This window comes from Micrasema longulum, unplaced genomic scaffold, assembly GCF_059751315.1.
Source record: "Micrasema longulum isolate JH-2025_06_02 unplaced genomic scaffold, ASM5975131v1 h1tg000730l, whole genome shotgun sequence".
Classification (NCBI taxonomy): domain Eukaryota; kingdom Metazoa; phylum Arthropoda; class Insecta; order Trichoptera; family Brachycentridae; genus Micrasema; species Micrasema longulum.
The window spans coordinates 1,114,033-1,126,065 of record NW_028277925.1 but is presented as its reverse complement, the minus strand read 5'-3'; the positions used below and the strand labels follow the sequence as shown (position 1 = coordinate 1,126,065).

At 33.7% G+C, this 12,033-nt stretch overlaps 1 protein-coding gene and 1 long non-coding RNA gene across 2 annotated transcripts in view; both read right to left on the bottom strand.

Annotated features, from left to right (window-relative positions):
- Nucleotides 1-6,799: 6,799 nt before the first annotated feature.
- Nucleotides 6,800-9,585, bottom strand: LOC148279349 (uncharacterized). The gene has a single exon (XM_088230096.1). It carries the CDS (start codon nt 9,571-9,573, stop codon nt 8,623-8,625), a length of 951 nt encoding a protein of 316 aa, XP_088086222.1. The 5' UTR covers nt 9,574-9,585; the 3' UTR covers nt 6,800-8,622.
- Nucleotides 9,586-9,910: 325 nt separating this feature from the next.
- LOC148279348 (uncharacterized) overlaps nt 9,911-12,033 on the bottom strand; it is a 31,777-nt gene continuing 29,654 nt past the window's right edge. Inside the window, exons 2-3 of the long non-coding RNA XR_015822912.1 lie at nt 11,292-11,485; nt 9,911-9,978 (exon numbers count right to left, since the gene is read on the bottom strand). This is a non-coding gene — a long non-coding RNA (uncharacterized LOC148279348). The remainder of the gene's footprint in view (nt 9,979-11,291; nt 11,486-12,033) is intronic.

Here is a 12,033-nt window from a genome sequence, read left to right as displayed (position 1 = left end):
ATCCAATTGCTGTGTAGTACAAAACGTATTGAACAAAATAACTGGCTTGTCATTTTCAGCGTGTATTTAAATTGAAACCCCTATCAGATATTTTAAATCTTATTTGTTAAATCTTTGGCAAAAAAACTAATTTATGGACTAGTTTGAACAAAACATCCAGTTACCTCGTTTAAAATAATGTTTTTGTCGCTTACTTTATTTTATTTTATATTTCCTACTTTGTTTAAGCAGCAGGCACTTGCATTTTCTTCGGGTCGGCTGATGTATTATTTTTCTGTAATCTGGTTTTTGTCTTGGATAACGTTTTTTCAAAGTAGTATGTAGCGACAACCCTAGACGTAGGCAAAATTGTCAAAACACTAGCTAAGAAATCTAAGACAATTTTACCCACTTAAATATCAATTGTGTTTGTTCAAATAGACATACAAAAATACTTTCTATGGCGTTGTTATTATTTATGCAATGAAATATATAAAACTTACTAGCCTCGTTTCAACACAAACTCCGCAACAACAAAAGTTTTAACACATTTTATAGATACACAAAAACAGACCTTCAAGTTTAACTTCGAATTTCAAATGATCAACTGAAACTGGCGGTAAACTGAATATATAGTTTGCCATGGAACTATCAAAATAAACTTACCAAATGTAATTCTAATGATACCAGTAACTTTTCTTAATACATGATTTTGTTAAGTATTTCGGCAGTGGGCAAAATTGTCATGGCTGGGCAAAATTGTCATGTTTCACGGTATCAGTAATTTTTCTTACTTTAATGCATGATTTTGCTAAGGATTTCGGCACTGAGCAAAATTATCTTGGCTGGGCAAAATTGTTATGTTTGACGGGAGTATGAAGTGACAACCCTAGACCTAAATATCTATTGTGTTTGTTAAAGTAGATATACAGAAATACTATCTACCGCGTTGTTGTTATTTATGCAATGAAATATGCAAAACTTACTTGCCTCGTTTTAATACAAGCTCCGCAACAAAAGTTTTGACACTATTAATAGATATGCACATACAGACCTTCAAGTTTAACTTCAAATTTCAAATGATCAACTGAAACTGGCGGCAAAATAAATATTTAGTTTTGCCGTGGAACTATCAAAATGTACTTACAAAATGTAATTCTAATGATACCAGTAATTTTTCTTACTTTAGTACATGATTTGGGTAAAATTGTCATGGATCTTATTTCTGTCTCCTTCCAAACTCATTACCTGATTATTCCTCATCATATAATGTGTGCAAGGTCTATCTGCCCAACAGTGGCGGTATTTTCATAGAAGCCCATATGGCCGGGCTTGCCTATTGATTTTATTTCAAAATTACCAAATCTGGACCAAACGCTTAAAAATAATTTATTTCGTTGTTTAAATTTCGCGCCACATGAGAATTAGAGACCTGTTCGACGTTGGTACTGTTCGCATCCCGAGATCCAAACCGCATGAAATCCGTGTGCGCGAACGACACTATGTCTTCTTATCTCGCTCACGTTCTTATGGGGCTTATTTCACGGTGTAATTCGACTCATAAACTGTTTGTCTGAAAAAGTTGAGTTTTATATGGGAATCTGGAGCCAGCTTCTTTAGGGTAAAGTTGGCAGAGAGCGCCTCTTGTATTTCGTATCGAACAAACTTTACGATTGTTTATTATGCTCTTTTTTACGGAATTTGATTTATTTTTATGATTTATTTATTTATTTATTAAGATGTTATTTTTATCTTAATTGATTAAAGACCCGTACTGGTTAAGATTTATGATTATTTACTTCATTTTGTGGAAACGTCATAAATAAAATGAATTCGGAGATGGCCGACGTTTCTTTTTTATTTGCCTATCTACTTTCCTTTTCCTATATCTTATATCAATTATAATTTATATTTATGTATCTATGGGTTCCAATGACTATTATTCAACTCTACGCATGCTATATTAAATTGATGTTACTTATTGGTAATGGTTGATATCTGAGGAATTCCTTTATGTAAAATAATATTGTATTTTCTTTATTTCGTTTATTTAAACGACCTCAGAAATATTATCCTATGCATATTTAAAAAAATATTGTTATTCGTCCTAATATGCGTTTTGGATGCTTTGTAGACTGTACAACTGTATTGAAGAAAGCTTACATCATGTTTTCACACAAGTGAATTCATCATCATTCTTTTTTGCACCTAATGGTGCATAGAGCACTGCAATCGCAGTGTATCTTGATCATTTTTGGTACATAAAGGTAAGATGATCTGTCTTACTCTTTAAGTACCAATCCAGGGACTATGACACATTCTAGTGTAAAAACACCTTTTTAAATAAATATTTCATATCAACCATATCGGGAATCGAACCCGAGACCTTTTACATGGTAGGTAAATGCGCTGGCCACTATACTATGAGGCTATCAGAGAATTACACCACGTGTGAATATATATATATATATATATATATATATATATATATATATGGGCTTGCCTTACTCGTAAACCCTAGGCACGCTACTGCTGCCCACTAAAAGACTGTTATTCAAAATAAAAATGTGTGTTTGGGTGATTCTGTGAAATGATATATGGGTATCAAGGAGAACGTAAAAAAACATTTTCGAATTCAGTTCTTTATTTGTTTTCCATATAGTTTAGAGTATTGGAATGCCATCTACAATACATTCTTATTTGGTCCAAAATAAAGCCCTTATTTTTCGAGTAATCGGTGTTTAAAATGTTGGTGTAAACGGTAGTGAGATTTGCGAAAGTGGGAATGAGAATCCCATTGGTGGTAATAACGTATGATAAAACGGTTATTTTTACAAGGTTCGCGAACGAGGACCACTGACTGCCGATCGATATGGAACAAGAACGAGCCAAAAACACGCGCGTGGGCAGAATATATTGAAAAACCGTCTTCGTAAATGGTAATGAGGGAAATACAAGAGCATTTTTCTAAAGGCTATTTAACTTATTAAATATGGTCATTAACTGATAAAATTTTAATATTAACAATATTGACTATTCTTTCAACAAATCTATGTACCTATATGTAAAGGCAATGTTAGTATGTGTGTCCCTTATAGACTGAATAATTATTGGACCGATTTACTTGCGGTTTTCAGCGAAATGTAGATCTTTGCTATGAGCATAATTATAGCTCTTAAAATCTTTTATTATGTAAAATTTATTTTGTAGAAAAAAAGTTAGGAGTGTAAATGTTTTTTTTATCGTTCACCAGGGCTGCACTTGCCGAGAATGCAAATACATAAAAATGGAAGGATGATTTTTTTGGGTTTTCTGTAGTACTAAAATCAGAGAGTTAAGAATAATACAGAAAGAGCGTAGAATCATATTTGAATACATCGGACTGTGTCCAAAAAAACCCACACTTTTTTCTACTTTCACCACGCGCATGCGTGAAGTCGCCGCGTTATGTTGTCACATCGCGAAAAATATAATCATAACACAAATGTAGTACAAAAAAACAATTCGTTAATTTCTCTAAAATTTTATTGTACACGCGGAAACATTAATTTACACAAAAGAGTTGATAAGTGAAGAATAATTTAATAAGAGTGATTTGATTATTGAACTTTGAGCTTAAAAAATAAAATAAAATTTTTCATAAAATTGATATTTTTATGGCATGTTGAATAATATTTGATGTTTTAAAGATAATGTCGGTCAAATGTCCACCACGGCTTTATTAATTCAAGTACAATTTTTCATTACTTCTCTCATTAGATTAGCAAAGTAGCGTGAAAAAATTGACTACCCTAGCAACACTAACAAAATGTCAATTTTGTTTTTGTGGCGATCTGACAGATAGATTTTTTTTTAAGTACTGCATTTGATACTTACACATGCATTCATAATCCCATCCCGTTTCTTTAAGATCCCAGCAGTATTTCTACACTATAAAACGACACAACACGGCATAGTTGAATTCAAATCAGCAGTTGCGTATTGAGCGACGTCTACAAAGAAACGAATGGGCCAAAACGTAAAACTACTCTATGAAGAGTAGTTTAGCCGCCTTCTGTTTGATGCGCGTATGCGGTTTCTGGACTATTCTTAATTATATGACTAAAATAGTATTAACTGACATTCAATTCCTTTTTTGAAAATTCCATACCTGAATAAAGTGCACTCCTGGTAAGAAGAGCATAGTTTAGCATTTGCAAAAATAATTTTATATTTGTAAATATATTATTTAAAGTTTCCATTTTTAGTATATGCATTCTCCTCCAATGCAGCCCTGGTGAATGATGAATAAAACATTTACGCTCCTAACTTTTTTTCTACAGAACAGATTAAAGATTTTAAGAGTTATAAATATACTCTTGGAAAAGCCAAACAGTTTGATAAAAACCGTGGGTTAATCAATACAGTAGTTATTTAGCCTATCGAGGGCACATTCGAACATTGCCTTTTATATACAAAAATATGATACATGAATAAAATAAATAATACTATCAGGGTAACATAAAAAACGTTTTTGAAAAGCCAATAAGTTCTTATTTAATATGACACAACTTTCACATTCTAGGTCCATTCTTGAAAATACCAAAATCAGATTATTTCTTTAACTTCTCGTTATCCCGAAATCCACCTTTAATAATTTTTTTCAGAACATATTCTTAATAATATAATAGAGAAAAAATTATATCACTTCTGTTAAGAAATAAAAGCTTCATAGTAATTGTTAACTATCTTTATTTTGTGAAACAATAACAGCATTATACATAGTTATTTTAAAACTAAGACTAGATGAGAGTAATCAACTAAAACTATAAGTATTTTAAAACATGTCAAGAAACATAATTGATACAAACATTGTTTTATTGCTTTTAAATTTAACCCATCGAGAATAGGCATTGAATCACAAATTGAATTGGTTAATTTTCGTAGATGTATTCAGTTTTGTTATAGTTTTTTTATTTTTTTATTTAAAAATATTTCTAAACATGTACATCAGCGGCCAATATAAGTTATTAACACGAAATTGAAATTACAAATAAATAATTTCTAGTATGCAGATGACGCCAGCACATTAGTTCCTATTCACAAATTAATAACCATTTACAGTAAAACATTAATTGAGATACGAATTGACTAGTTACTTATACACTTTAATCGGATGGGATAAAATTTTGGTAATATTATAAAATAGGCACACCTCTACATAACAGACGACTGTCAAATTGACATAATATAGGTATAATATTATGTATAGTAATATAATACATTAAACTTTATTGTTGCGATAAATTGAACAAGGTAACTTATTTAATATTCCTTATATTACATTATTGCAGGGATTTGTTTTAATATACTTTTAATATTTTGTATTTTTATCTTACTAATTAATAACTGTGAAATTAAAACACTCCTTCAAATATAAAATAACATTTTGGAAAAGAAGTTGAGAGAATTTTATTATTTGCAAGTGCGTAAGTTACAATGAAAAACAAACAACTATTGTATCTATATATGTGATATATCGCACATTATTAACAGACTGCTTCACGTTTTTTGGGATATTATATTATTGCTTTTACATATGAACTCACTAAATTTCTAATCAAAATAAAATTTATAAAAATGCTGTTCCTTGAGTATTAAGTACTTAAACAAACAAAGACGTATCAATATAATGATGCAGTTGTCAAGACATTTGCTTATTATACGAGTATTTAAAGTTAGATTCCAAAATGTTCAATACGTTTTTTCTCAAATGCAAGTCATCAATCGAGCCTGGACTAAAAAGGCAAATATATTTATGTTATGTTTATAGACACATAAATACTGAATTAGATTAATAGCTCTAAATATGTTTATTAAAATAATTTATTAGCACGAGAATTAAAATTAAATGCACCTTGCATTATTTAAACGCAATTTATACCACTTACGTAATAGATCTTAAGTTATTAAGTATTGGTACAATTAAAATTAAGCAAATAAATCGGTTGATAGTAAATTATTTTACAAAAATTAAGCTTCTCTAAAGTTATTAATTTGATCGAATAATACCTAAGTTTTTAAAAAATTGGTTTGAGTTAATAAATACTCGGAATTAAAAAAATACTCGTAAATAACATTAAAATAAACACGATTTTCTTAAATGATAATATTTTTAAAATTAATTATTGCATTTCCTACATTAGAACAAAAATAATTCGTATTTACTATAACGTTTGTATGGTTTTTGGTTGTCCAGATGTGATTATTGATTTTAGAGTAAATAATGTTTTAGAAAACCTTATTAATGTAATAAGATCTTTAAAAAGTAATATCTTTGAAATAAAATATTAACATCATGTTTCGTTGTGTTTTTGACGAAGACAGAAATTATGAAAATATTACAATAATAATAATCATCATCATCTAAGTATATGTTTAATACTAATATGTACAGTTGGACTAGAAATACACACCTAAAGTATTACGAATTCAGTGTAGCATCTTTCATATTATCATTAGTGTAGGTCAGTGTTTATTTGGTTGTTTTGTTATGAGATCTATCGAATAAATTTTATATTAAAATAATAGTATTATTTTTGTTTCTAATTTCACAGCTTTCAGATGAGAAGGCCAGCAATTTACTCTATTGTTTTTTTTAACTTTGGGCACTGTCATTTATGCGTTTTATCATTATATCTATACACTATTAAAATTTTGCATCGGTATTCAGCATTAAAACGTATTGTTCCTTTCTACCCGTGATATTCCTATATTTACGTACTACAAACGAGTTTTTTTACACGAAATTCAAAGAAACACCATATTACGTATTTATTCATTTTTGTTCTATTTGGCGACCATTTATGTATATCTGTATAATACACATGTTTTCAAATTCTAATTGAAAATGGTGAGTCCAAGAATGCGCGTAAGGCTTTAAACTATGTATTTGGTGCTTTTCCTTTCAGTAGAAGTCACAAATAATATTATTTCAATACCTATACTGGTAAGATTACTTAAAAATATATGCCAGTTTTTAAAAAGATTTCAGGACAGCAACATTCCATTGTATAACAATATTTACTGAACCAACAGCAAGGCAGTCACGGGAAATATGTTTCGAATATTTTCTTTTGCAATTTTATTGTCCCGATGGGTGCTGTACCTACCTTTGAAGATAAAAAATAAAAATTCAACTAACTCAACTGGCTTTTAAGTTGGGACAATTGATTTGGTGTATAAAATGTAGATTGGAATATTTTGTACATGGTAAACTTTTAAAACGCGGCAATTCATCGATAATTAGTTTGGTCACCGATATGTTAATACGGCATGTTACAATTCGACTAACTTAATTCGACGAAGAAAGCAAACAGCCCAGTGGTAAGACTGACGGAATAAGTAATTCCAATTGTCAGTTTTTAGATGATAACTATGTATTACAAAAGGTTGCAGTCATTTACTTAAAAACACATGTTATGTATATATCTGAAATGAATGCGGTACAAAGAAAATTAAATTAAAGCATCGTAGACCGCACAGATTCAACAAACCATTTATCATATTTTAAAAAATATTTTCAATTAGGTATCAATTTCTTTTAAATTTTACATCAAAATTATTTTGTTTATAACTCATCAAATATCCTTATATCGCACATTGCTGCGATGTATTTAATTGCAATGTATATCACAATATCACAAACATATGTTAAGTATGTGTTTCAGTCTCTGTATCGACTGTTATACATTACACGAGTAACGGCACCACGCTATGAACTTTCTCTAATAAAATAATCATAAGGGGGTGTGATTCTCTCGATATTTACTCAAGCTATGCTAAATATTTATTGATTTTTAACATTCCGATCACTTTCTACTTCATTTTTATTTTAATACCTACAATTGACATACTTTGTAAATAACGAAAAAAACAAGTAAATCTTTGAAAGAGAATTAGATGTGATCGTGGACAATAAAAGGTGTATAGAAGAACATAGAGAAATCGCAATATTCGTTGCTTATTTTGGCCAAACATTCATCTTGGTCGAGATTTACAATTCACTTTACAATCATATTGACTAACAACTTAAATTTATTCAATTTCGAAGTATGAAAAGCTCTGTTTAACTGACGTAAATAATTTATTGTTTAAATCTTGATATTTGGTTAATTGACGAATATACCACATCGGTTTACAGTGGGAATATTATTGTTAAATAATAGGTGGGTGTATTGCGATAAATTGACTCCATAATTTCCTCAAGTGTAAGTAGGTATTCGTCCGGTGTTTTTACACTTCCGACAGTCCTTTGTTCATTTTTACCAAACATCTCGCTTATTATCTTTGCAGTTCAATATAAATCTTATTTTACATGATATTTCCTTAGTAAATATTTAATACCTAATTAAATTTCTATTAATTTGTATTAAAAATTGCCTTAGTTGCGTTTTGGTGATTTCATCAAATCTAAGCTCAATCTAATATAGTGCATCTAATCTAATCGAGCATTGCTTAACGGTAGCCCGCGACGTTACTTCATAGTATTGCTTTTTATTGCCGAAATTTGAACCGTGAGGCCGCACCTTACTCATAGAGAAAGCATCTTATTTTTGCATTCAGACTTCTAAATTGGGATTACGTGTTCGGCATGTATGCCGGCTATTCTACCTCTATGTCCATAGTCTCCTCGTCGTGCTCGCCCTCCCGGAAGCAGGCGGACTCGAGGTGCTTGTTCAGGTAGCTCTTGAGCGCGAAGGACTTGTGGCAGCGGCCGCACTCGAAGTTCTTGTCGGCGGAGTGCGTCTGCATGTGCGCGCGCAGGTTGGAGCGGTCCGCGAAGGCCTTCCCGCAGTGCGCGCACCCGTAGGGCTTCTCGCCCGTGTGCGAGCGCAGGTGCCCCTGCAGCAGCCACGGCCGCGAGAACTGCTTCCCGCACACGCCGCACGCGTGCGACAGCTTGTGCGTCAGCACGTGCATGGCCAGCGCCGGCATGGACACGTACGCCTTGCCGCACGTCATGCACTTCTTGGCCGCCATGGAGTCCAGGCTGCGGTGCGTCTGCTTGTGCCGGGACAGGTTGCTGGAGGTGGCGTAGCGCTTGCCGCACTCGCCGCACGCGTACTTGCCCAGCTGGCGCCCGGCCCCCTGCACCTCCTCCGGCTCCGACTGGCCGGACTGCTCGTCGCCTATCCGCTCGTCTCGCTCGGAGCCGCTCTTGGACGTCGCGTCGGCGTCCGGCGCTATCTCCAGTTCGTATCCGTTCGAGGACTTGGACTCCTCGACCGAATACTGTTTGGGAAGTTGTTCTCTGTCCACCTGTTTCGAGGTGTTGGGGTTGTTGTTCTCGGTGTCCGAGGAGTACTCGCAGATGGTGTGCGGGAGGGTTTGCTCGCAGCCGAGCGACAGCGTGGAGAAGACGAAGAAGCGCGGGGGCATGCTGTGCAGCGTGGCGTAGCACGTGAGCGCCGGCTCGGGCGGCGCGTCCAGGCTCGGCATGGCCAGCACGCCGGGCGCGGCGAGCGGCGGCAGGCTCTGCGCTAGCGACAGCAGGTCGTGTGCCGCTTCCGTCTCCTCTGCAGTACGTCCCGCCAAGGTTCCGCTCCACTGCATTCCCTTCTCGCCATACTCTGGAAATTTTAGGGAAAAATAAAATTCTGCGTTTCATTGGTTTTGCTTTTTGTGCTTTCATTAGATGACGTTTTATATTTATTTGTTTAAAAAACATTATTTTAGTTCTCAGGCATGGGTGTCGCTAAAAGATGTCTCATTTTTGAGCATGATCTTGTGCGTAAATTATATATTAACATATGGAAAATACACCCATCCATAGCTAGACCAATGGTAGACTATTTGGATTATTGCTCGAGTGAGAGATGACAAGAGAGCAGTATCAAATGGTAAATTTAGTTTGGGTAAAGTGTGATAAAGTTAATAACCGTCACGATTTTCAAATCTGAGAGCTGAAAATTGTGTTGTCCGGTGACTCTGACGAGGCCATACTTACACCAACTTTTGCTGGAAAGAAGTAACATTTTGTCACCCGCAAATTGTTATTACTCGTTTTACAAAGTAATTGTTATAACACAGACAAATGAAAAAGTGGCAACAGTAATATATACTTATTGCTATGGGTTTCCTGTCACATATTTAAACTTCAATTTTATTTCGTGTACAAAATTTCAACCTTATTATGTAGTATTTTTGAGAAAATGTTTTACCGAGATACTGTAATATTCACCATTATCGTTCGATTTTCATATAACACATATCTACACGTTAAATGAAATATTTAATTTGCATTTGATGGATTTTAAAAGCATATTATTTGACATATCGTCGCTTCAGTTCGCTTTTATCAAACAAACCGAAACTCAAATCTGCAGAAATAGAGCTTTGAAGGTATTTGTTACGAAATAGCCATAAATAATGACCACAACTTGATACGAAATTTGTTTTGAAAATCCCCTAACTGTTAAATAAAATATTTTTGGCATTTGAATTTCATAACTAAAACTTTCTCGGCTTCATGGTGTAATGGTCAGCGCGTTTGCTTACCACGCAAGAGGTCTCGGATTCGATCCCCGACATGGTTGATATGAAATATTTATTTGAAAAGGGTGTTTTCACACCAGAATATTTCATAGCCCCTGGACTGGTACCTGATCCATAAGTTCATCGACTGATCATCTTAACTTCTGCGATTGGTGTACCAAAGCAATTCCCTATGCACCATTAGGTGCAGAAAGGGAATCAAAAGGCTTTCTCTCAACTCCTGTACAATTAACTCAGTTTTGTTAAAAACAGTATGTTGGACAAAAACGAATTAAAGCGACAATATGTAAAAATAACGTTTTTACAAATTGACACCAATGATCGATAAAATTATTTTAAAATCACGTTTCGTTCAGAAGCGAATGGAAATAAGTACATTTATATCCCTTGTACATTTCTCGATACACCAACGTCATAATATTTATCGTTGTAGTTCATTTTAACTTTAAAATGTCACAATGAACAAAGACACTCGCCACTCAAAGATGAATATTGAGCGTTATATACACGAAGAAAAATTGATAACTTAAAGGCACAACGTCGCATTCGATTCTCAATGAGTGGTTCGGGGCTATCGGGATTAAGTCGACTGGTTTCCAATCGACGTTAGTCACGTGGGTGATTTAACAATGATGTCACTCGTCAATTTACATAAGTCGCATGCCATTCTAATACGATTAAGTCCAGTGTAAGGCCACTGCACTGCTTTGATTTGAAAGAGGTCACTTTTACTGCAATCATATGTTCACAAAGTATTATTGTAAATATTTTCTGACCGTTTCCATCACCGTTGGTAGTTTCCCTCGAAGCGTAGTAAGGGGGGGCCACGCATGCCTCCGTAGGGCTGAGGGGGCGCGGGGGCGCCTCAGCTGGGGCAGCGGGCTCCCTCTCATAGTTGTGTCCTCCGGAGACTTTGCCCCCACTGGCGTGCTGTTTCTTCACCATGTAACACCGTGGCATTCTACGCAGCCTGCGCATACACTTTTTTTAAATGGTAAAATAATGTGTTTGTTTGGTTAGTAAATTAAATTACGGTAAACATAATTTCTGCAGTACCATACAGAATTATGAACACCACCAAAAAAACAATATTTTGAGTATGTTCAAATATCTGTAGACTATTACAAGATTTTATACCCTAAAGAGTTTATATACGGATTGACAGATATTCAGTTTAGTATTCAAAATCTACAAACATTTGGATATTTCCAAAATATTTTTGATCAATACAAGAAAAAACTACTGTCGGAAATTATAAAAACTGAAACATATTTTGTAATGTTTTATAAAATCTCACCCACGTCGATAACGGTTCGGCTCTCTTAATTTATCATTTAATTAGTTTTATATGGATTTCTTGTTATTAAATATGTATACTAATTTAATGCAATAAATTTATAAAATAAAAAAATTAAAAATAGTATATCGAAATACCAATACGGGATGAAGGGGCGTGATATAGAAGCTAAGAAAAGAAATACGTGACATAATAATAACATTTATGTAGCAAAAATTTTA